Source organism: Brachypodium distachyon, chromosome 1 (genome assembly GCF_000005505.3).
Source record: "Brachypodium distachyon strain Bd21 chromosome 1, Brachypodium_distachyon_v3.0, whole genome shotgun sequence".
Taxonomy (NCBI): Eukaryota; Viridiplantae; Streptophyta; class Magnoliopsida; order Poales; family Poaceae; genus Brachypodium; species Brachypodium distachyon.
Genome location: NC_016131.3, coordinates 24,227,999 through 24,253,585, shown reverse-complemented (window position 1 = coordinate 24,253,585; position 25,587 = coordinate 24,227,999). Strand labels below are relative to the sequence as shown.

The 25,587-nt window shown below is 43.3% G+C and overlaps 4 protein-coding genes across 8 annotated transcripts; all 4 read right to left on the bottom strand.

Annotated features, from left to right (window-relative positions):
* Window positions 1-210: 210 nt before the first annotated feature.
* Window positions 211-9,232, bottom strand: LOC100821581 (pentatricopeptide repeat-containing protein CRP1, chloroplastic). Of its 5 annotated transcripts, none has more exons than XR_002962220.1 (5): window positions 7,471-9,232; window positions 6,708-6,860; window positions 6,524-6,595; window positions 4,933-6,242; window positions 211-891 (listed from the first exon to the last, which is right to left on the bottom strand). XR_002962220.1 is itself a non-coding variant. In XM_003563138.4 (4 exons), the coding sequence occupies exons 1-4, from the start codon at window positions 9,160-9,162 to the stop codon at window positions 6,132-6,134; spliced, it is 2,028 nt and encodes a 675-aa protein (XP_003563186.1). In that variant the 5' UTR covers window positions 9,163-9,232; the 3' UTR covers window positions 4,833-6,131. The 5 variants fall into 5 exon arrangements, 1 of the variants encoding a protein (XP_003563186.1); XR_002962222.1 differs by lacking the exon at window positions 211-891 and having other exon boundaries at window positions 4,816-5,109; window positions 5,273-6,242; XR_732788.3 differs by lacking the exon at window positions 211-891 and having other exon boundaries at window positions 4,833-5,109; window positions 5,203-6,242.
* LOC104584866 (glycine-rich cell wall structural protein) lies at window positions 2,148-3,948 on the bottom strand. The gene has a single exon (XM_010240637.3). The coding sequence runs from the start codon at window positions 3,442-3,444 to the stop codon at window positions 2,431-2,433; it is 1,014 nt and encodes a 337-aa protein (XP_010238939.1). The 5' UTR covers window positions 3,445-3,948; the 3' UTR covers window positions 2,148-2,430.
* A 514-nt stretch (window positions 9,233-9,746) lies between the features above and the next one.
* Window positions 9,747-13,120, bottom strand: LOC100827325 (indole-2-monooxygenase). Its single transcript, XM_003560216.4, has 3 exons — window positions 12,446-13,120; window positions 10,621-11,049; window positions 9,747-10,530 (listed from the first exon to the last, which is right to left on the bottom strand). The coding sequence occupies exons 1-3, from the start codon at window positions 12,968-12,970 to the stop codon at window positions 9,907-9,909; spliced, it is 1,578 nt and encodes a 525-aa protein (XP_003560264.1). The 5' UTR covers window positions 12,971-13,120; the 3' UTR covers window positions 9,747-9,906.
* Window positions 13,121-13,678: 558 nt separating this feature from the next.
* On the bottom strand, window positions 13,679-23,599 carry LOC100827020 (non-lysosomal glucosylceramidase). The gene is made up of 18 exons (XM_003560215.4): window positions 23,125-23,599; window positions 22,646-22,756; window positions 22,472-22,528; window positions 22,271-22,347; window positions 22,080-22,179; window positions 21,681-21,748; window positions 21,201-21,301; window positions 20,874-20,977; window positions 20,070-20,123; window positions 19,916-19,971; window positions 19,789-19,827; window positions 18,905-19,046; window positions 18,545-18,729; window positions 18,188-18,255; window positions 17,545-17,617; window positions 15,867-15,928; window positions 14,451-15,597; window positions 13,679-14,156 (listed from the first exon to the last, which is right to left on the bottom strand). The coding sequence occupies exons 1-18, from the start codon at window positions 23,221-23,223 to the stop codon at window positions 13,901-13,903; spliced, it is 2,799 nt and encodes a 932-aa protein (XP_003560263.1). The 5' UTR covers window positions 23,224-23,599; the 3' UTR covers window positions 13,679-13,900.
* Window positions 23,600-25,587: the final 1,988 nt, after the last annotated feature.

The window sequence follows — 25,587 nt, the reverse complement described above, 5'->3', positions numbered from 1 at the left end:
ATGAGCACATTCCTCCTCCCCCAAGGTGTTATTACCCAATTGGATAAATACAGAAGGCATTGCCTTTGGAGAGGACAGGCTCTGACCAGGAAAAATCCTCCTCTGGCTGCTTGGGAGATCGTCTGCCGGCCTAAAGATGAGGGTGGACTGGGTGTCATTAATCTTGAACTGCAGAATAAGGCTCTCCTGATTGAAAACATGCACAGGTTCTTCAACAAGGCCAATCTTCCATGGGTGCAACTGGTCTAGGAGCAATATTATGCTAATTCTCTTCCCTCCAGCACACAAGCCAATGCATATTTCTGGTGGAAAGACAATCTCAAGCTTCTGGAGACCTATAAAGAGATAGCTACCTGTAGCTGTCATTGTGGCAACACCATTCAGTTCTGGAAGGATTCATGGCAGGGAGAACTTCTTTCCAGCAAATGGCCCCTGCTCTTCTCATTTGCGTTCCTGCAAGACATCTCTGTGGCTGATCTCATCAGGGCTGATGACACTACAGACCACTTCCACCTCCCTCTCTCGGTGGAAGCATATGATCAGTTACAGGAGCTTAATGCCCTGGTCACTGACACTGAACTTGACAGTATGCAGGACTCATGGAGTTATCCCTGGACCAAGCAAGAGTACCAGGTTGCTTAGGTATGTCAGATTCTAATCAATCACATTGAGATCCAATCCAACTTCTCTTGGAACTGGGCCTCATGCTGTCAGCTTAAGCACAAAATCTTCATCTGGCTTCTGCTTATTAATAGACTTAACACAAGGGCCATGCTGCTTCAAAGGGCTTTTTATCTTCCTTCATACAACTGTGTCGTGCAATCACATAACCCCAGAAACCAGAGAGCACCTCTTTTTTCAATGTCCATTTGCAATGCCTACTGTGCGTTCCTAAAAAAATAGGAAAATCATTAAAATTAAACAAAATACAAATTATAAGCACAAAACATTAAGGGTGTTGTATCATTTGCATCCGTCGTTCTTGGTGAATCATGCATCGTCTATCTACCAACCATTCGATTGAAACCATGTGCTGGTTGCATTTTGGTTATTTTGCAAAAACACACTCTTCTCCAGCCCAAGTGAGTCCCTCATTGCCAAGGAAACCATTCCAATTCCAGACTCCTGGCTCCCCAAATCCCCAATCTATGTGGTCGAACCAGCCCACCCAGGTGGTTGGTTCCGTGTGGTGGAACCATGGTTCAAGTTTTAGATTTGACGTGGGTATTCGCATTTTCTGAATTTATTTCAAGGTTTAACCGGCGTTCTCTTTCAGTGAGAGTGACGTCAACTACGAGGCGTTTGTGATGATTTCGTGAATCTTAGATCCTGCCGGCTCAGTTTCTCGAGGTAGGGTGTGCGTGCGTACATTCATAAGGCTGATTGTGCGCGTGTGTGTTTTTTTTGAAACGGTGCGTGTGTGTTTGTGACCGTTGCGCCGTACTGTGTTTACTCAAAAATAAAATCCCCAATCCATCTCATCCCTCAATGGCTGTTCCAACCATCTTGACACCTAAATTACCAAAGTCGACCCCGAGGATTCTCACGACATCGACGACTACCAATGAGGTCGTGGCGCAGATCCGTTCGTGCTGCCACCACATCCCCAGCGATGGACCGATGGTTTTCCTCTTAAAAACAAAGCATCTACTGGTTACGAAAAAATAAATAAAATTGCATTTCATCTCTCTGTTTTTTTAGGCTCATTTCATCTCTCATGTCTCTGCCCTGTATAGCCAGACAAAAGAAAAGAACTATATCCAGGATCATCCACTATGTCAAGGAATAGCTGAAGGGATCGTTACGGTTTAAAGATCAGAAAAGGCAAAGATACAAGCATCAGTCAGTAATTATCGGTAACTTCTCTAGGTATTGGAGTACTAGTGAAGGAAAATTGTAGCACAGTAGAAGTCCCAAGCTAAAATATTAAAGAGAGCCTAACAAATACTGATGCAAATACTGCCTTTTTCTGATGATGGCGGAATTACGATTACAAACACATCAAAATTTCACGTCTGAATCTAAATACTCTCACTCTATCGCTGTGTTTGTTCCTCAGTTCTCTGCAATACTGTAGTATTAGTTTCAGAATGGAAATACTTCGTAGTATACTAATGGAAAAGAATTTGAATCCCTACGCACTCATGGAAACTGCAAAGCATTCTCTTATTTATACTTATTTTATATTATTAATCATTAGAACAAACATATTTTTGGAGAAGTACATACTGTGATATCAGCATCACCAAATTAATAACAACGTACAGGTGCGAACCTAATCTCTCCAAACGCGAACCAAACAAACACAACAGGATACTACGTGCTAGGAACAATCTTCTCCCTGGTACCTACTGCTCTTATCGAAACAGAATATTATGATGGCAAACATATCACATACAGACAGAGCCGGAACGACCGAACGGATACACATCAGTGGCCACCACCAATGCCCCCGCTGCCACCATCACCGAGTCCTCCACCTTTGCCAAACCCGAAACCAAACCCACCGCCCTTGCCGAAACCTCCACCGGAGCCGCTGCCACCACCGAACCCACCTCCTCCACCACCCCCGAGGCCGCCGCCCTTGCCGAAGCCGCCACCGAGGCCGCCGCCCTTGCCGAAGCCACCTCCAATATCATGACCAATGCCTCCGCCTTTGCCCAATCCGCCACCGATGCCATGGCCAATGCCACCACCAAGTCCTCCACCTTTGCCAATGCCACCGCCAAGACCTCCACCTTTACCAAAACCGCCGCCAATTCCTTGGCCAATTCCACCACCAAGATCGCCACCTTTACCAATACCGCCACCAAGTCCACCTCCCTTCCCAAATCCACCGCCGCCAAGTCCACCACCTTTACCGAACCCACCACCAAGACCTCCACCCATATCATGGCCAATTCCGCCACCGAGACCGCCACCTTTACCAATACCGCCACCAAGTCCACCTCCTTTCCCAAATCCACCACCGATACCGTGACCAACACCGCCGCCAAGTCCACCTCCTTTGCCAATCCCACCACCAAGACCTCCGCCTACACCATGGCCAATTCCGCCACCAAGGCCGCCACCGATACCATGACCAACACCGCCACCAAGTCCACCTCCTTTGCCGAACCCACCACCAAGTCCTCCACCAACACCATGGCCAATGCCGCCACCAAGTCCTTCACCGCCACCTCCGCCGTAGCCACCACCGCCACCTAGGCCACCACCAAGCCCTCCACCTTTCCCATACCCTCCACCGAGCCCACCCCCCTTCCCAACACCGCCTCCAAGTCCCTTACCGAAGTGCTTCTTCAACAAGAGGAACTTCTCATCTCCGGCATGCTTCCCCTTGGACGCGACGGGCCTCGCCCACGCACCCACGGCGCTGCTCAGGCAGAGCAGCAGAGCGAGCGCTACAACTGCCTTGCTCCCCGTACCTGCACTTCCCGTCCCCATGGCTGCAGCTTGGCTGGCTACTCTCTACTCTGGAAAGCTCTTTCTTGCTTGGGTATCTAAGGTCTGAGATAGCTCAGCGTGTTATATAGCTCGTAAAAAGATGCGGGGCATTGATTAATGTTCAGCTGGTGTGCAAGAGACTGGCCATGTGAGCTGGGGTGGTGGTGGGGGGAGGTTGTCATGGCGGTGGCCGGCGCAATGAATTGAAAGAGCACGCAGTTGGGTGGTTGGGGTAGTGATGGAGTAAATAGGGTTCTGCAGGGGACGACAGACTGGCCGATGGATGGATTTGGAAGAACGAGTAAAAACTGCCATTCACACGTTGCCCTATTGGATCGATCGAGTGCAATTCACCTGGCCGTGCTTGTGAGCTAGAGGGAGAAAGATAGCGCATTCACGGAGATTACTAAGTACTTACTCCCTATGAAATATTTGGGCGTGTAGCGCGTTTCCGGTGGTCGGTTGGTGCTCTTTTACTGGGGAAAAATGGCAAGCGGTTCGTGCAACATGTCGCCAGTTAATGGGATGCGGACATTGCAAGAGTAGTAGAGATACTAGTAGTCTAGTACTCAGTATGGATGCACTTTAGGATAGCACAAGACGACTGTGCAGTGACTGACCACGGACGACACCAATGCATGTGCTGATAATTAATGACCTATCATGCAAACTTGCAAGGGGATTTCCCCTGCTGTGTAGGCGTGCAAGAATCTCTCAGTTTTACATATTGACTCCGTTTATCTGTAGATTAATCGGCTATGCGCTCATACAATTAGAAGCGCAATAATGGTGAGAGCCATCCGTAGATTAATCCTACGATACAACTGATACTACCAAGCATGTCCATGCTCAGGCGCATCGATATTATTGATTATCATGCCTTTACATGCATAATGAAAATATCAGTCACTACTGTTAAAATTCATAATTCAATCTGAGATGCAGGGAACAAAAAATAAATTGTGGAGTGCAAAATAGTAGTATTGGAGAATTTATACTGCCACAATATCAAATTCTCTGTTTACATTCCAGATGACAGAGACTGCAAGAAACTGTAAAAGATATGGTTGATAATATGAGTACACTTTATACATGTTAGAATCAATACTAACTATTCCTAGTAACTAACTCGTATGAGGAGCTTCATTTAATTATATCATAATGTTTGCTAGCGAAACTATATCATTGCATTAAAGCGTGTTCTTTCCTTAACATGTCCATGCTCTCCTAGTACACACTCACACACGAAGTATGAACTGAGTCCCAGTTCAAGAGCCAATGGGCATTATGTTCCAGCACACTATTTGACACCAGCTATGCTCATATTTCCGGACTACATGAAAATAATTTGTTTGTTCTGGTTCCCGAATATTTAGTGACAAACTTAATATTAGCACATATAAGCTTCCACTATTCAATACGTAGTAGTCACAGGATGCTGAAAATGCTGAACAATAGTATGCTACAAAGCACAAAGGGTATAATTACCTCATGCAGAACTTGGAATGAAATGTTCAGCCCTCTTATACCAGTACAATTTGGGAGCAACCATGATTTACTTCCTTCAAAAACATGTCCATTTGTTTATAAGGATAATCATAAGATCTCCATATCAGGGATGTTTTCTCTTCCATCAAAAGCAGCGACCAGCGACACATCCATCTGCTGTTGATTCATTTGGAAGTCAACAAGGTTGAGCTCATACAAAATGATAGAGCACAGTAAACGACTACAGTAATATAGACGACAAAGAACCACCTTGCTCAAAAACATAGTTAAGCACCAGTAGCATAGTTATAATGAGCGAACAAGTTCACCATGTACTAACTTGGTAGACATATTGGCAGTAGTCATCATCCATAAACAGAATCAAAGTAGTTTCGTAAGTTGGAAATACCCAAGTGAGCTGTATAGAAGATTAGAAGGCCTGTATGCAACTTCCATGATGCACTTATGAAGGAGCTGGCAAGTTGTCCTTTCCAGTCTTGAGTACTCACAGAGGCTGAGGCTCATACATATCGAAAATGTGTACCCTCCCAAGTATACTAGCACATACAACTGTAACTTCACTTTCCACACTGAAGATAACTAACAGTGAACTGCATGCAAATATTAAACTGGGCAAACAGTAATGTTTGAATGAGTTCCACGGTACAACACTTTAGAAAGGAATGAGATGCAGAGTGATCACACTTTGTCCAAGCTTCTTTTCGCAATAACAGACGGGTAAGCTGCAGCAGCCTTAACTTTTCAACTTTTGCTAGTAATTTCCTGACAATCCTTGCATATGTACACAAAACTCAAAACTACCAGTAGCATATCTTACTCAAAAGTCAAAACCACCGATAGCTATCCTGCCAAAACCAAGAATGGTGCTCCTGAAGAATGCTGGCACATGTACAAATGTGTGCAAACCTAAAACCACTGGATGTATATCCTACAATACCAACAGTGCTGCTCCTGAACTCCTCTTTGCTGCTTTCTTGCTCCAAGTACGCTTATGACACTTCCATGCTAGTCATTTGTTATTGTGAGAAAACCGTATATTGCAATATGATCTTATTTTGTCAGCTATAACTCACTGATATGAATATATGATTCTATATGAATGCACATTGTGACACTATTCAAAGAGAGAATCATTTCTGTTGATGAATGACATTGGCGCATAAGTCCAGCAGGATTCCCTATGCAACCTTGGTGTATTTCATGTATCTTAGAGCTGAACGCAACATTGCTCTAGCTTTTCGATCTGGGGCACATCCCGATGTGATCATTTCTTCATAGATAACTGGAACCTGTTACATTGTTTTACAAAGCACAAGGCCAACTTGAGATCATGGGTTTTCGCTGACAGGTCTCACAGGTAGTATAAAATAAAACTAGTTAATTTACAACTTTATACAATGCAGCAAGCTGTTTGTCTAATTAGTCAAGAAGAAATGGTTGGAATAGCAAATCAGATCAAATCTAACAACTGTACATAACAGCATGCAGCATAATGTGCATATAACATTTTGATCTGAGTTATCTCCATCAGTATTGCCGGAAAGAACATTATGAAAGAGTATGTGCTTACCTTGTCAAACTGCTCAATACGGATTAGAGCTTTCATTAGTGTTGTGTATGTTATAACATCAGGCCTAAGATCCTGCAATATGACGGGCAAAAGAAAGCAGACTTTTCATGAGCTCCAGAGGAATTGCATAGTGATATGACGTAGGACAAGATAACAAAAAAGGAGAGCAAGAGATATCACTTACATTTTCCTTCATGAACTGTAGCACAGAAAATGCTTCAACGACCCTTCTGTCCTCACCAAATGCATTCATCAATGAGTTGAGCACTACCGTGCTAGCCTCTAGGCCATCTGCTCTCATGGCCTTGACGACATTTAATGCATGATCAGCTAAACCCTGCACATGGTTCAGTGTGAATTACGAGAACCAAAATATGAGTCAGAATCTGGTAAATCCACACATACATATTGACTTCACAAGAATCTTTTATATTCTACACCACTTGCAAATCAGATAATGGAAAAAAGAAAATGTGAATGTACAATTCAAATATATCATTAGATTACTCATGAATTACGAGAACCAAAATATGAGTCTAGAATCTGTTAAATCCACACATACATATTGACTTCACAAGAATCTTTCATATTCTACACCACTTGCAAATCAGATAATGGAAAAAAGAAAATGTGACTGTACAATTCAAATATATCATTAGATTACACAGGTTCTTGTTAGTAGAAAATAAATATTGGTTAGCATGATGCAACTAATTACCAGATCTAGCTATCTAGGATGTAAAAAAAAAAAAAATTGGCTAGCATGAAAAAATTACTGGTTAGTATAACATCAGTGACAGTTCGGCATCAACACTATTGGAACTAGTTAGCTAGGGAACTAAGAAAATTGTAATGAACCTTCATGAGCAATTTTCGCAAATAAAAAAAACCTTCATGAGCAATTACAAGCCATATAAAAAACTCCACAATATAGAAAAATTATTTACCCTTTGGGCGTACGCATTGACAAGGGCATGGTACATGGTGGGCGATGGCTTCAGTCCATCAGCTTTCATCACTTCAATGCATTCAATTGCCTCCTTGAACCTGCCAGACCTCCCGTAGACATCCACAAGTGTAGTGTATGTGATAATGTTGGGAACCAAACCCTGCTCCTTCATCTCTGACAGCATTGTTTCTACCCCCACCCACCGCTCTTGTTCACCAAGCAAATTGATCATGATGTTATATGTGGTCGTGCCTGGTGGGCAGTTGCTTTCACGCATCTCCTCAAACAGTTCCATGGCGCGATCATGCCGCCCACCCTTGCGGTGTGCATCAATAAGCGTATTCCATGTAACAACATCCGGTTCAATCCCTTCTTCTCGCATCCGGTTAAACGCATCCATAGCATGCCCAAGGCAATTGTACTTCCCAAATGTATCTATCATGACATTGTAGAAATGCCGATCAGGCTGTACACCGCTTGCATGCATCTCACGGAGCACCGCAAATGCCTTCTGCCAATCACCTCTATCACGGAATCCCGCAAGGATCCGGCTGAACACATAGGAGCTCGGTTTAACTCCGTCAGCTTCCATCTCCTTGAGCAGTATCCTTGCGCTCTCCCACCGTCCAGCCCTGGTGTATGCGTCCACAAGTAAGCTGTATGTGGCCTCATCCGGCGCGACTCCGCAGTCCGACATTTCATCGAGCACCTGCTCGGCGTTCTTGAGCGAGCCAATTTTCACATACCCTTTGAGCAACGCATTGTAGGCGCGTGTCCGTGGCTTGATCTCCCCGGCAAGGAAGAATTCCAGGAAAAGTGCCTCAGCTTCGGCCACGCGACCGGCGCCGCCGAGCGCGGAGATGAGCGCGGTGACGGCATTGGATCGTGGAGTGAGTCCGATGGCCTGCGCGGAGGCGAGGAGGTCGAGTGCTGCGTCCGGCAGCGCAGCCCGCGCGAAGGCGGAGATGAGGTCGGAGAAGAGTGGCGCGTCTGGCTCGAGGCGCGACTCCCTGAGGTCGCCGAGAAGGCGCTCAAGGATGGCGGCGTCCGGCGGGTCCCTTGTGTTGAGCAGCGAAGCAAGAAGATGGGAGTAGGAGGCGAGGTCTGGGAGGAAGCCGTGCTCTCGGATGAGCGCGAGGAGCCGCAGCGCGATGGCGGGGCGGGAGGCCGCGGCGGAGGCGGCGAGGAGGGAGTTGAGCAGCAGCGGCGAGGGCGGGTCGGAGAGGGACGGCGGGAAGGAGAGCAGCAGCGAGTGCGGGAGCAGGCGGCCGGAGACGGAGAGCGAGTGGATGAGCGAGGAGAGGAGCAGGTCGAGCGGGAAGCAGAGGCGGTGACGCTGGAGGAAAGGGAGCAGCGCGAACGCGAGCGGCAGGGACGCGTCGCTGGCGGCGAGGCCGCGGAGCAGCGCGTGCCACTCGTGCGACGGCACGGCAGCGTAGGACGCGGCGAGGCGGCGCTCGGGGGCCGGTACGCAGGGCGGAGGGGACGGCGACGTGAGGGAGGCGACGTTGGAGGGGGCGGAGAGGTACGCTAGCAGCGGCTCGAAGTCGTAGCGGCTGACGTGTCCGGCGGCAGAGCCGGACACGGAGGAGGAAGAAGAGGAGGTGGAGCAGCTGGGTACAGGGAGGCAGAGGTGGTGGCGACGGCGGTGGTGCGGGAGGAAGGTCGGGGGGAGGAGGGAGGCGGGCATGGTGGAGGGAGGTGGAGGAGAGGAGAGCGAGTGGTCGAGGCGTGGGCGCGGGCAGGAAGAGAGACTGGGCTTTATCTGGTTTTTGCTCTCTCCTTCGTTCGTTCCTCTGTGTAAAACGGCAAATTTGATCGACATGGCATGTGGGCCTCACGCGTCGGTGGCACGGGAGCTTCCACGATTCGGTTATATACAACCGCACCTTGGCTTACCGACAAAATCAGATAAACTATAACAACTTTTACGATTTTGCTAATTTTGACCTTGGTTAACAATCCTCGCACATCAAAGTCTACATCAACAACCAACTACGTTCACTCAAAAATTAGAATTCACCTGACACATGACAGAGCGACATAAGTGTAGAAACTACCTCCTGATCCGCGCCGCAGCACCTTTCATTCTGGTGGTGCGGGTCGTGCTGGAAGAGGCGGCGATGGCTACAACACATGGTAGGTGTTTTCAATAACAAGACGTTTTGCTTCACACGTCTTAATGCTTGCAATCCATGACTGACAAGTGTATACACGTCCAAGGACCGTTCAAAAAAGTCAATTTTCAGCAATGTGCGATGTGATGTTGTGTGCTAGCATAAATATTATTCTAACTTGATTACAGCCATAAAGCCACTTCAAAGCGACAATATTTATTAACAAAAATATACCAATGCGACCGAATCGTTAGCTTGTAGTAGTAGGGAGACATTGTAGTAAGAGTAAGATCAACATATGTCATCCTTGCAGTTCGTTACACACATGATTTGGGAACTAAGAGTAGCTTCTCCTTACGGCGTACTGTTACTCCAAACACCTCCGTCATATCAATATCTTTGTTCTCAACTCCGTGGGGCAGCTCCCAATCAAAATGATACATAAGGTTGGCCAACATGAGCTCAATATTGGCGATTCCAAGGTTTATCCCAGGGCAGATCCTTCGACCTGACCCAAAAGGTAAGAACTGGAAATCATTTCCCTTGAAGTTGACATGTACAGCACTGCCATCGGCTATAAACCTTTCCGGTATGAACTCTTCCGCGTCTTCCCATGAGTTATAGTCCCTACCAATGGCCCATGCATTAATGATGACACGTGTCCCCGCAGAAACCATGCACCCGTCGATGTCGCAGTCATCCATGGCAAGGTGTGGAGCAAGTAGAAGCGCTACAGGATGTAACCGGAGCGACTCTTTTATGACAGCTCTTAGGTACGTCATGTTATTCAGATGGATTTCACCGACAATTTCTTGTCCCTTGGGTACAATTTTCCTTACCTCAGATTGTAGCTTCCTAATTACCTGTGGCCTCTTCACGAGCTCAACCAAGGTGTATTCGAGGACTTGCGATGATGTGTCTATTGCCCCGAAAAATACATCCTGTTGAAATTAATTAGGAAGATGTAAGATGTTGATACATCAATATAGTAGTGTATAATTTTGGGGGGTATAATTATAAAACATACTTACAGTCAGGAGAGCTTTCATGTGTTCTCTTGTGAGATCATACTCTTGTTGAATAGACAACAAAATGTCAACAAAATCGCCGTCTTTCATATCAGATGTTGACTTTTCCTTACTCAAGTGATCATCTATCACCTTGTCCAGCAGATCGGCCCATCTATTCCTTGCTCTCTCGGCCTTGGCACAAATTGCCCTCCCAAGTAGGCCTACCCTACCCAATGCTGGGAAGTACTCCTCCACGTTGAAGCCTCCTAGCAGCCGCGAGTTCTCATTGATAAGGTCTTGGAATATCTTGCTCCGGCCTTCTTTCCTGAAGAACTTCCCTGAGACGATGCGGCATGCCATGTCGTTCGCAAATGTATTAAGCAGATCACTCATGTCCAACGTACTACCCTTGGCGGCAGCCTCCCTGATCTCTACCATCACCATGCTCACCTATGGCATGTATTTTGAAAGTATGAGACGGCTGATTGTCTATCAATTGTTTTGGGATTGCAAATATTTAAGCAACTATTGACAGAGGGTTGAGAGATTACTTTCTTTAATCTTTTGTTGGTGTTTCTAGGATAGTGCAAGATGTTATAACGATAATGCAAGTCCGTGCGTGATAACAAAATTACCAACACGAAGGATAATTATGTATAGAATATTTCATGCAAAAGCTATTTCTCTGATCGGCAGCAAAGTAACTTGCTACTAATCAAAATATTACATTAGTAATTGTTTGAAGAAAAAAAAAACTTAAGGTACAAATCCGATAAATTAATGTGCAATTGGCCGATTCCAAAAAACTTAAGTTGCACATAACGCAAAAAAAGGTCCTCGAACAATTAAGAGATACGGAGTACTTATTTCTTAGAGTTCATTTGGTATTGCTGAACTGTGCTACCTACGCTGAACTTATTTTATAATATGATGTAAAAAATACACACGAAAGTAGAAAACGTTGGTTATCCAAACGTGAAAATAGTTAAAAACCGGTTGAAAAAGCCTTGGTATATATAGGCGCTGTTTGTTTGGGCTGCGGCTGTGACAGAAACGGCTGCGGACTGGCTGAGCTGCCAAAGCTCCCAGCAACTATAATAAAGGTTGGTCGTTTGGCAACATAGCTGTGAAGCGGCTGTGAGTTGTGAAAATGACTAAAATTGTCCGTAAAACAATAAGACCACCACAACTTGCTGATTTTATGTCCATCGTATGTCTAATGCTAATATGACTATATGAGTAATAATGAGACTAATTGATAATAAATGATTCGACACTGTTGATAGAAAATATTTAAAGTTTTTCATTAATGCAAACCAACTTTATTTATCTTAGCACACACATACACAGACGACACATATGCACACGTATAGATGCACACACATGCGCATGGACGGAGGACCCTGCACATTCTTCCGCACACATTCACAAGGCAGTACAGCTCGCGGCTCGCAACGGACACATTATTTTTCATGATGGGCAGGTGCAGGGGCAGGGGCAGGCGGTGGCAGGAGATCGGGCGGCGGTCGGGGTAAGCTTAGGGACAGGCGGCGGCGGGAGGTCCTGGTCCCGACTACCGAGAGATGGGATTCAGCTGATGCGGGACGTGATAATAGACGAGGAGAGACAAATAACGGGCCTGGATCCTTCTGCGGTGGCATCCGGGGTGTAATTTTCACCAACTTTTTAGAGGGAGGGGACCCGTACCTCGTGCACGTGCTTTCATCCATATCACTAAAAGTAGCTTTAGGTTTTGGACAGAAAAATAGTCTATATTTCGAGAGAGATACTCCGCACGCAACATAGGAGATCGATTGCACGTATTAGCAAACCGAAAATAAATTACCTCCTCCGCGGCGGTGGCTCTGAAAGACTGCACCTTCTTGACACTAAGCAAGTGGGTGGTGACGAGCTTCCTCGCCTGGCGCCAGTACTCCCCGTAGGGCGCGAAGGCGACATCCGACGACCCATACATGATGATGTCGGCGACCACGGAGCGCGGCCGCGACGCGAAGACGTGGTCGTGCGTGCGCAGCACGGCCTCGGCGGCGCGCGGGGACGACACCACGAGCGTCGGCACGGCGCCGAGCCGGAGGAGCATCACGTCGGGCCCGTGCTTCCTGGCGAGCCCGCGGAGGGAGACGTGCGGGAGGGATCCCACGAGGTGCAGGTGCCCGATGATGGGAAGCGCCGGGGGCGAAGGCGGGGGACGCTGCTGGTTCTTATTTCCTGCTGCTGCTGCTGCCCTTGCGGTGAACAAGGAGTAGCAGTACACCGAAAACAACGAGAGGAAGAAGAAGAACGACAGAAACCATGCTAGCTGCTGGGGCGTCGTCTCCTGCGTCAGTTTGTGGAGCAGATCTGCTGCCATGTTACAAAAGATGGCTGGGTTTAGTTTGTTGGTAGTGTTTTTGATGCTGTACTGGAGAAGATCTCTTGCTTATAAACTAGGCTGGCTGGTAGAATTGAACTGGTGGCCAGAAAATCGGGTTGGTTTGTCAAAGATGAGCTCCATCGTCATACACCTACGGTAACGTTATCATCTCGAGTCATTATCCAGCATATATACACAGAGATAGGCGAGTATGTGATAGAGACAGAGGACGACAGTTTTGCTGACATTTTCAAGTTGCGTGATTTATCTATATACTGTGATTAATGACATTAAATACTACAAACGAAGACAAATGGAACCTGACCTTTGATAGACTTTTAGCCAGCCAGGCAAAGTCAGGCCTTTCATTTTTTCTTTTTAGGGAATTCAGGCCTTTCACTGTCCTGGACTATTATGTATCTAAGATTCCACAGATGCTTTAATTCCTTCCGGGCGACAATTTTTCTACTGTACTTTCATTTTCTAACCGTGAGAACTGGTGTGTCAGCTCAAGCTCTCCTGATCAACGGTATCATTCAGTTAGGGACCTTCACTTGCTTGCTTGATTTTATCTCGGCATTTTCTCTAGTAGATATTGTACCTAGCCAAACTTTTCAAAATTTGACAAAGTTTATAGAAAATTATACTAACATCTACGATATCAAATAGTGTTTGCTCACTTCTGATGTGAAATCTGTGAAGGCATGGCATGCACACAAAATTTTATACATTTTCATTTATGTACAGTACTACTACGGTACTATACAAGGTTATGCTCACCACAAGTCATCACCATATACAAGATAAAGATATTACATATGACCATCCCTCTGCAAGCGAAATTCCAACTCTATGTTTTCTTTACCTAACTGGATTTAGAATACATGGTATGTGTAAAAGGAGAAGTGAGCTAAATCTTTAATCACATCAGCAATCACAGTTAAATACATTGCTTCCAAAGCACCCATTTTTGGGAGTGATCTTCCTGACGCTATCCTGGAGAAACTGGAGCGCGCCAGGAGAAATGTGGGCCCTATCCATTGTATTTACCTTCGGGGCCTCAAGTATCGCCTTTGGAGGAGACAACGCATACTGCATTGCCCATATTGCGAGCGGTCGCATATATATCAGAGATCTATAGTGGCCATCAATTGTCCATGCTTCTGGAGTTTGAAACCAGTACCTGGTTAAAATGATATATCAAATATTAGGCCTGTTTCGTCTTAAAACAAGTAGTATCATCTAACAAGCTGGTGGTTGCAGAAATGCATGAAAGTACAAGCCAAAAATAACCATGTCAAATACCATGTATGATTATACCCAACAGTCAGTAAACAAGCATTATTTAATGAAATCAGAGCATCATCTTATTAAAAAAGTAAACAAGCATTGTTGTGTGAATTACGAATTTAAGATAGGAAAAGCATGCTCTTGATAATAAAAAAACAGATATAGTGAAACAAAGAGGTATACCCACCCATAGCCCTCTTCAGACCATCCTGCAAGAAAAATGCCTTCCGCTGTCGTGAAAGCCTGATCCTCCATTCCATGGAGCAGCATTGTTGCAGCTAAACTATAGGTTACTCCAGTCCAGATTTCCCTCGACTGCATACAAGTTTCATCTACCTTACCATTTGGATACATACCATTGACTGCTCCCATACGTCCTCCTTTTACCCTCATCACATTATAGTCAAATATTTTCTGAAGCGTGCATTTTATCCTGCCTTCATCAAACAGAGGTGGCAAGCCCGATGATGCAGCATACCATTGTCCAGCCAACTGATCTGCCTGGATAGAGCGGCTACTGTAACTTGCTCCACTATCATAATTAAAATATGAACCATTCCATAACTTGGTTTCAAATACATGTTTAGCTTTTGCAAATTTCACCATGCACCTCTCAGCATAATCATTATGTCCAAGGCCACGAGCCATTGCGGCTGCGGCTTGAAGGGAAGCAAGCCAAAGACAACCACAGTAGGCACTTACACCTAGAACTGTCCAAGCATCATAAGTTTGATCAGGAAATCCATCATTCTCAATCATGCCATCACCATCACGATCAAACTGTTCCATGTATTCCATAGCAGTACAAACTGCAGGCCAGACATCCTTGCCAAATGACATGTCACCTGTTGCAGCAAAATCTCTGTAAACCTGGAGCACAAACTTGGGATTGAGATCTTTCCATCTACTTGTGTCATGTATATTGTATGCATTCAATTCATGCCAAGGATCATGTGCTCCAAGGTCATGGGGAACAGCACCAATCACTTTACGAGTGCCCCAGGTACCATCAGCAAGAAATCTGACTCTACTTCTATCTTCACGTAAAACAGCTCTAGCAAAATCACGCTGGATGCTCAGCTCGATCTTGGGAAAGAGATTCAAAAGAGCAAAAGAAGCGTAGAAGTGAACATCATACGTGCACCACATGAAGTACTCCACTCCTTCCAGGTACAAAAATTTCCCAACATTTTCTTTGTCATCAAAATCAAGTGGCATAGGATCAATCAGTGGAACAGTAGAGTTGCAATTGCTGTCATGAAGTGGCAAATCACTGTCCTCAGGTAGACTTGAATTCACTTTTTTATCAGCATCAACCATCAAAGATTCACTGTCTGGGAGTAATGAAATACAAATACAAAGAAAATGTTCACTGAATCAGTAATTATTAAATTAAACCACCTAAGCATAGATTGAAATATCATTTCTCGTAATGTCATTATTAGATATGTCAGATATGGCAAGATAAACTGAGTCCAAAAAACAGCCCAACGGAGTTCTGTGTGCTAGGGCAAGAACATATTAACATGCTCTTGAATCAGTCATTCAGGTTGATATTTTCTGTCCAAAGCAAAAATCAGGAAGGATCTGGAGAAATGGATACCTATCCAAACAGTTCCTCCGGCAACTAGGAAGTATAGCTCGTTGAAGAGAGTAATTTTGTACCTGCGAGAATTAAAGTATACAATATATAAATACCTATTTATCGTGCATGGCTATAACTGACAACTAAATAGTAAGCTCTGTCAAAAGATAGATGAGGCGAAATATTAAACTCCATGCAATTAATAATTGGGAAATATCCACTTTATCGCCCTGAGTCCCAGAAGCCAATAGACTGTCCGCTTGACCACAAAACTATTTTTTTATTATTAAACCATCCTGAACTTCTAATGCCGAATCAGTTCACCCCCTGAGTCCTGTTTTACCATGGTCATGCAGGTGGTGTCTCCATGTTGGCCCTTTGCAAATGGACCTTTGGCTCTCTTTATTTTCCTCTGTATTTTAGCAAACAAATAGCAGGCAGAGGACAATATGACTGATTGTGGAGGCTCGACATGAGCTCGTGTGTGCAACTGTGCGACATTTTCGGATGGTGCTGGTGACTGATTCTCAGGGTCTAACACACCAAATTCTGCACCTTAGCAAGCTCAATGGCTTCTACCCTCATCATTCACAGACAAGAACATCACTACTGCAAGATGCACTACGCGGAATGACCCAATCTAAATACTCGTAACTAGCAGGTGAATGAACAGTGACAACAAGACAATGTGTACACCATCAGACATCGCAGCATCGAATGCAACCAGTAGGTTGATCCCGCTACACCAGTATATCAGGTCACTGAACCAGCATAATGTGTGCACCATGAATAGTGTCTGTCTCTGGGATTCAGACCGAACTAGCTGGCATTGGGTGCTACAGCAACGCTACCAGCACTTCGCGGTGCCACTGGTGTAAGGCCGGTTGAGCTCGCTAGTAGCTCGTGCTGATGAGCTTACGGTTTCACTGGTGGCATGTTTGAAGTGCTCATGAGTCATGCCCCATGCCGTTTGGGGCTATGTCAGCCAAATGGGCCAATGAGGGGTCATCCCTGGACCTTTTGGATTCGAGGCAGACACTACAGACACATGAATGAATCAGATGTCTTAATGGATCTGAGTGGAAACTGAAACAACTAACCTGAATGATATGGAGGATATGGCAGAAGGTGGCACAAAGGACGCCCAGCAGGATGCGTAGGCCAAGGTTCTTGTAAGTTGTAATACCCTGGCCCATTAGTATGAGAGGCCCATGTACTGTGTGGTGGGTTTAGTCCCACATGTATAGTTTAGATAGAGTTGATCCCACACATATACCCTTGTGTTCCAAATATAGCACCTCCGGGTTAACCCTTTCACGTGAATCAAGAAAAAAGTGTAAGAGGGGTGCTATGTACATGTGGCCCATCCCACTGGTGGGCTGGGCCGCTGGGCATTGAGCAAATTTGGGCCAGAGTGTTACAGTGCCATACATGGATAATTAATTGGCTTGGACAGGCGACCGTGTAGTGCCAAAATGGACAAGATTAGGTGGTATGGTGGCCACATGGCAAAGCCACTTACAAAATCAGCCTCAAGAGCTCAGGGATGCATTAATTCAAGAAATAGTTTAAGCTGTTAAGAGGATAATTGTGATGCTTTGAGGGAGCAATGCAGACATTTTTTCCGTCAGAATCATGGGGTGAGGTATCATTAGTAGTCAAGTTGTGTAAGACAAGCACAAGTATAATATTGTACCACTCTGGAAGCCTCTCGTCACGAAGAATTGGGGTTTGCCATTTATCAATTTCCTCTTCCCAATGCTTATAACCTGCAAGTCAGATGAGGATCAATAGACAGAGTTTTACAAGTTTTAAAGTAATTAGGAAACGAAATGAAACACCAATGGAAATCAGCACTACAATAGATAAATCAATCAAGCCAGAATTTTCATGTACGAGATGAAAACTAACTATTGTAATCATTATAGATGAGACTGAGGGGGGAGAAACTCGCTAGTTTTCATCTTAAAGAGCTCTTAACTCTAGTTGCAACCTTGCATATCTAGTCAGTTAACTCTAGGAGAGTTCTTGGTTCTCACTACTATATTCAATATACACTGAGATAGTATTTGGTTGGTGGAACCAAGTGGGGTGGAATGGAGCGGTCCTGGAATCTGGGTTAATCCCTGTGTTTGGTTGGTAGAACAGGTTCATTCCCCTTTGGCAAATATACCCCTTTGATGTGGAATGGTTTTATTTCACCCTTTTTTTTTTATGAAATGAAACGAGGTGGCAGTTAATAATGCTGAACAGAAATTATTAGTGACTATTAGCTGGCCTTAGTATTAAATAGGGCTTATTATTACAAGGGCCAGCATAGGATTTGTAAAAATACATACTCATCAAGGCATCTTGCACCAAGTTTATAGCCGATCTTGGAGAAGTTCCGTAAAACTTTGTATATCTCCTGCAAACACAGCACAAAATAAAGCCTTACTAAACAGGTGGAACAGCTTGTCACACAGTCACAGGGTTTTGCTGTAAATATATATCCAGATAATTATGGATAGTTTAAGGAAAGGTAACAAAATTATCAATCAAGTTTTGTCAGTAGAACACCTGCATTGTTCAACAATAGCTTTGGAGTTTGAAATAAATAAATTAAGAACTATTACTAACAAACACATCAGTTATGTCAATGATCATTTGGACTTATCATTATTATCACTAAAAGACCATTGAACAGCAAAATTTACCTGTGGTATGTACTTCCCTTCTTAAATTTAACCTCGGGAGAAGACCAAGCCAAGGCAAATACAACTGTACATCTTCCATGTGCTTCAACCCAGGTTGAAGCACAAACTGCTGCACAAACTGTTTCGCCCAGTGAAGAAGGCATGCTGGGGCCAGCCTTGAAATTATCTCGGTCAAAGCAACCATCCTTTCAACAATCAGATGATAAGAAATGTACTCAAGTCAAATATTTTGGCAGTTTATTGTTTATTCCAAGTAGACAAATCAGTTCAACAAAAGATTTCCCATGTGTTCAGTGTTCACTAGCATCCAGTAATACCAAGCCTAAAAATGACTGAAGAACAAAAGGAAAAAAGAATCACCTGAACAATTGTGCCCCACATTTCCCTCGCTGTAACAGAGCTTTCTCCAGAAAGCCCAAAAACAGGCAACACTGTCACATCTACATTTTGGTTTTCACATGCCGCAACAGCAAATGTTACAGGAGGATTGTTATTGGCAGTCCTGCAATGTTGTTAGCTAATTACTGCTAAGTACAAAAAGGTATTGCAACACAATGCATATACGGAGAACATCATGTATCATTGGAAAGATTGAATTGCTTCTTTAGGTAGACATTCTGGTTGCTTCTAGTACAAATAGAGGGGATGTGAAGTCTATATTGTAAGAAAAAAATCGTTCCAAATTGAGTCAGAATGAACCAGTATAGAACTATTCAGAACAATAATGAGCTAAAACTCTGAAGTACAAAAAGATAGTGCATTACAATACATACGTGGAGAACATCATGCATCATGGAAAAATTGTATTGATCGTTTAGGCAGACATTCTGGGTGCTTCAAATACAAATATAGGCGATGCAAAGAATATGTTGTATAACAAATATACGTTCCGAATTGAGTCAGAATGGACCAGTGTAGAACTGTTCACAAACAGTAATCATCTAGGTACTGCATTACAAATATACAATGCATATGTAGAGAAGATATATCATGGAACAATTGTATTTGCTTCTTTAGGCAGAGATTCTAGGTGCTTCCAATACAAATATAGGGGATGAGAAGACTATGTTGTTAAAGGAAAATATTTATTCCTAATTGAATCAGAACGAACCAGTGTAGAAATAATATTGCAAACAATAATCGGCTACAAGCTCTTAGTTTGCAGTTGGGACTTCACAGAAATGCTTAAAGAAATCTGCCAAACAACTATAGTAAAAAAGAATGGCAAATAGTTGATGACTTGCTTGTGATGTAGAAGAACGCCAGAAACTCCATTTTCTCCTCTGCATACCAAATGGCAGATAACTGGTTTCACTATAGTTTCAACAAGTTATAGCATAAATTTTAGGCAGTAAGTAAAGACATACTGACATGAATGGCTCATTTACATGACCACCAGAGTGATCTGAAAGCCCCCCAATAGAATTCTGGGATTGTGTCAAGAATGGTGCATGGTTAGATCTTAAGAAAAAAAAGAAAAAGAAAAGTACACATGAAAATAGAGTAAAAGACTAGCAGTTACTACCGCCCAGGTCATCACTAGGCTGACTTTTGCCCTTTCCTTTCCAGTATTGACTAGCTGCAGTAATTTCATATCCATACAAAGATAAGATTGCAGATACCACATAAGGCAGCAGTTAATACACAAAAACAATAATGCTACATCAAAATTCTCTCAAAAGTTTTATGGTTGTGCCAAACTAGATAAATGAACATTTATGAATACTCTTGGTAATACTAAGAAAAAGCATAAAACTTTTGAGAGAATTCATAAAACTTTTATGAACTCTCTTCGTAAGTATGCACAAGCTAGACTAGAAAAACCAAATCATAAAACTATGAGTCAAGATTACATCATGTTTGGTTCGCAGCCACAATTTGCCACGCCTAACCTTAGACAGTGGCAGAGCTACTATAGTACAATTGGGTTCAAATGAACCCAATGAAATATGTATTTCCTTCATTAATCTAGTCTTTGATTTATTTATTAGTGAAAAATTACACCATAACCAAAGGGATTGAACCCAATGGTGTTTTTCTCTAACTTCACCACTGACCTTAGACATACCATAGTTTCTTAGTAGGTACGGAGTAGTTTCTTGAGTCCTAACTACATTAGTAGCTTCCCACACTTATTATCCGCATGGCCCGTGTGTCAGGCACAACCTTTTACCATCTTTTGCCAAACTTATGCCCTAAATTTTTTTAGTCACACATTACTTCAGCTTAGTTGTGCCAAAGTTAGCTTGAACCAAACATGCCCTTGTCAATAGTCAGTGCTACTTCCATTCTTTATGAACTTTACTACTAGAAGTAATGAAGAACTTACAGTGTAGACAAAAACTGAGGTAGGAAGACTGCTCTCTTGATAATTGTGGGGAATAAATGGAGATATTTGGCGGCAAGATACTTTCAATTCAGGATCAGGTTCACCTTATAAACCAAAAGGATAAGACCTGGTAAGTCTCATGTACCGTGTTCCAATACTGTGGGGGATATGCCTTTCATACTAAAAAGTAATTTGCAGGTTAAAGTTCTACATCATCAGACAAAACTCAAAATTAATATCCAGGCCTTGTGCATAGATGGCTAACAGCTACGGGTCAAACGATAAGGTACTGATGATTCATCTCCCAAAATAAACGAATAGCATTACCATCATAAACAGTCCATGCTCGAGGAAATAAAGCATGGTATGTTGAACGATCGCCTCTTAATTTCCAATCCCAGGATGATATACCATCATTGCTAGATTTCCTGAACCAAAGGACATAAAAGTGATCGAAGAAATTAGCTGAAACTAAGAAGCTAGAAAGAATACGGCAAACAAGAGGTGGATCATGCTCAGCAATGGTATAGCTCACTGAATTCAACAGAAATAAGCTAATGCAATAGCTTGATACCACAATAAACCTGCCTTCTACAAAGAAATTAGATGAAAGACTGCAAATCCGATATATAATTTTGTATCTACTGATAGACAATGCCAGATTGATATATACATTCTTACATGTGAAGACGGGATAAAAATTCAGACATGCATCCAATGGGCAGAACATCAATCAACCGATAGTAGTGCTCACATAATAAATGTTGATATATTAGAAATGTGGTCTCTCAAAGGGAAGAATCATACTTTAAACCATCATGCTGACCAGGAGCTAAAACTGAGGAGTACTTTTTGCTACCTCTAATTATAAAGATCTGCAGTAGTTAAAGAACACAATGAGCAATAATTCATAGGTGTGCTCTAGGTGAAATTCGTAACCCGTAGCAAAATCATGCACTGCTTGGTTAAATACACTAACAACCTCACAATTCAAAAACAAGTAAACCAAATATTGTTAAAAAAAATAACGGAACTTAGAAAAGAGTATATATTTAATCAATGAATTCAAGTCTCAAACTAAGATTTTTATGACTCTTACGATGTACTCCCTCCGTCCCATAATTTAGTACAAATTTGAACCAAAACAGAGACAAGAATTATGGGACGGAGGGAGTAGCATGTTTAAGAAAGTGAAAAGTGCCTAACCGAAAATTGGTTTTCCATTACTGGTAACATTTCACATGAACCAGGAGTTATCTGCCAATGCTTGAATTCCCCTCTAAAACCTCTTGATATGCTACCAGTCCTGCAAAAGGGAATAATCACAGACAGGAAATGATTTTCGCAACACACGGAACGAAAGCCTGTGTGTAAAGTATTCATCGTCAAGCACACACCCCATCCCACCAAGAGGTACTCCTTGTGAGGCTGACGGTTTGGTGCTCTCTCTTGTAAATGGATCAATTGGCGCTTTCTGTAAATTTGTAAATTTTGAAGTTAAAATGAAGAAATAAATAAAAGCACAGTCCTGAACAAGCTTTTGCGGAAACATAACATTTGGTGATATGAAGTGCAGAATCAGCATGTTAGTGCATTACCCTTCCATAAGAAGCTTCTTCCCGAATATATGACCAAAGTCGGAGACCAAGCTTCATCTGACAGTCAGAGAGTGAACACAATAATTTGGTTATGTTTATGTTCATGCCTTACCTCAAGACTTCAGCAGAATGAAGAAACAGAGATGGGTGGTACTTGCATTTCATTTCACATACCATTTTAAATGCTTCTCTAAATGTTACATTGAACTCCTTCAACCTATTAGCGTGACTACTTAATTTCCTTCTCCAAGCATGTTCTGGTGGTGAGCCATCATCGAAGTCCAGCTGCAGGCGTTGCCATCAAAATTAATAAGCTTACAAGGTTATACCGTATCATGGGAATACCGCCACATGAAAAAGCTTTTTGATACTTTAACCAAACAAGACAGTTAAGAAATGGGGGATCCTAAATTGTTGTCGTTGTTTTAGGATCGGAGGGAGTACTACATTTTGCTGAATGTGCGCTGTCTTAAAATTCGATTCGTTTACATTGTTTCAGTGATGTACTATGACAGTTATCTTGCAGTTGTTTTAGGATCGGAGGGACTACCTACGAAATAGTCAAATACGCACAAACTAGTAAGGTTTCCAGGCCGATTTCCATTGCTGGCAACTGGTAGCAATTGATGGGAGAAGAGGGAGAAGGCTCTCACCAGCTGCAGGGTGCTCCTGCTGACGAGATCATCGCGCCGCAACGAGTTCTTCCTACGGTAGAACAAGCTGCCGCCAGAGGTGGACTTGCTGCGGGGCATTGGGGTTCAGCTGCTCCAACCCCTTAAAATTTATTATTATTCTGAATAATCTGCTCTGGAAGCAGCAGCAGAAGAAGAAATATGTCGTTGGATTCGATTGCTCAAACCCCAAAGCTAAGAAAAGATCGGAGCGAAACGAACAACAATCCGAACAAGCTAGCTGCCCTGCCCTGTCCTTGCTTTCTAACAAAAGGAATCACGTGCGTACGGGGAAACCTCCGCTCCACGCCAGTCCAGCACCGGAAGGCGGGCGGAGGAGGAAGACTCCCGTCGCTTCGAGGTGGCAGGCCACAGGGACAGGGGTTTCGGCGGAGCCGGCAAAGAGGATTGAGCTGGACCTTTTTTTTTTTTTTTGCCTTTTGTGGGGTGGTTTCAGCCTTCGGGAGGCTGGAGAGGTGGTTTCAGGAGGCAAAAGAAAATAGAAGCGAACCCAGTTTGATTGCGATGGGTTTCAAAATTAATTGGATTGATGTCGACGATGTCCACGCAACTTGTGTCTCTACACGTGGCCGTTAGATTTATCGGATCAATGTTCATCAGTAGTGTGCTATGAAGCCCATATGGCTTGTTATCGGCAGAAGAGAATAAAAAAACAAAGGAGTGCATCAATCAGATGTTATCGGATTATTTGGGATACCACACGTCATTTAGATCTTAAAACTTAAGATCGTCGTACAAATCTTAAAACTTCGCTACTTATAACTTATCTGAATCCAAATTAGCACTGGAATAATTACCGTCAACTGGCGTCCAAATGAGCACTAGATTTGTTAACTGTCAACGCGTCAACTGTCAATGAGTGGGTTTGATGAAAACGTACTGTGATGGTCTAGAAACGATTTCAAAGTCACTAGACCTAGGTGAGACACTCAATATAGTCGATGGCTTCCCGTGCACATTACTCAAAACTAAATGCAAAATCTACTTTTAGAAAGTTTGGTGTGTAGTGTTATCCGTAAACGCTTCACGCGACTTTACATCACGATGATTTTGTTCACGCAACAAAGAATTGTCCAACCTTTGGCTCCTCATGTAACATGTTCAACAAAGAGCTTTTTATGGTACCCCGAAAGTGATCTTACATGTCACTTCAACATAAATCGATAGGATATCACCTCTAAAAACTAGTGAGTATCTTGATACTCGGGTTAAAACTGCAATCAGATATTTAGTTTACTTGTTTCCCTTGGGTAGGTATAATGCTGTAATCTACGACAGGTGCATGATTAAACAAAATCAAAAAACAATTCGGAATTGACTTACTCGCACATGAATGACCCCTTATTCCTAGACTTCAATCCTAGAACCCTAATCCCCAAATTCATATATGGCAATGATTTAGACATGCCTCCTCAGGCAGGCTTTGCACCTCCGCAATGCATGACGCGGCAGCTCTCTCGAGCATGAAAGGTCACATATCAATAATGATGCACCTCCGTTGCATTGGCCACAGATTCACATGGGATGTCCCATGTCTGAGGAGCGGTACCTCACCCTAGTACAGTGCACAAGGTTCGTAGTTAACACAGACAACACAATTTGATACGTACTCAGATTGAAATCTGTTAGTGACATGGGTTCATGTGTAAAGATTGTGTTGTGAAAGAGTTCACGAGGTGACAGTACCGGAAACAACCAGGGGGCCGGAGGCCAGATCCATTGTATGATCGTGGCGGCATTGATATGCAGTCAATTCAGCTGAAGCAAGAGTAAAATTATTTTGAGTAATATATCTGATATTAAATGGAGGTAATCATTACAATGACTTTTTCGCAAAGGCAGTTTTGTGATGACAACAGTGATATGCATCAGAATCTTGAACAAAACTAATAAGATTAAGATTATTATACAATAACATCACAATAATCCGGAACAGTATGTGATAATCGGATACCAACTATACAAAAAAAATCTCGCAAAAAAATACGAAGTGATGAGTAGTACCTTATGATTTTGAATTATGCATCTTATAGAATTTATTATGTAAATGTTATGGAACAACTAAATAAATACATCAATTTTACATGAATAGCTAGGTCACTACACCATTGCTATCATGGTGACGATTTCTTGAATGGCTCCGTAATAGAACAAAATGGTAAGGGTTAGCTAGGTATGCATAATTGTTACCAACACAACCGAATAAATACATGGCTCTACAATGTACCAAACTATTGAATAACTACATCAAACAAGTGATGCCTAATGCCTGATAGCCTTAACCCCGCCCTAATGCCTGGGGGTTAAGGCTATCACGCTAGCTAGGCTAAAATGGAGTTCTTTTCGGCTTCAACATTTGTGGACCTAAAAGCTATTGTAAAAAGTAAAAAACACTAGGCCTTAGGCTGTATTTGACATTGCGGT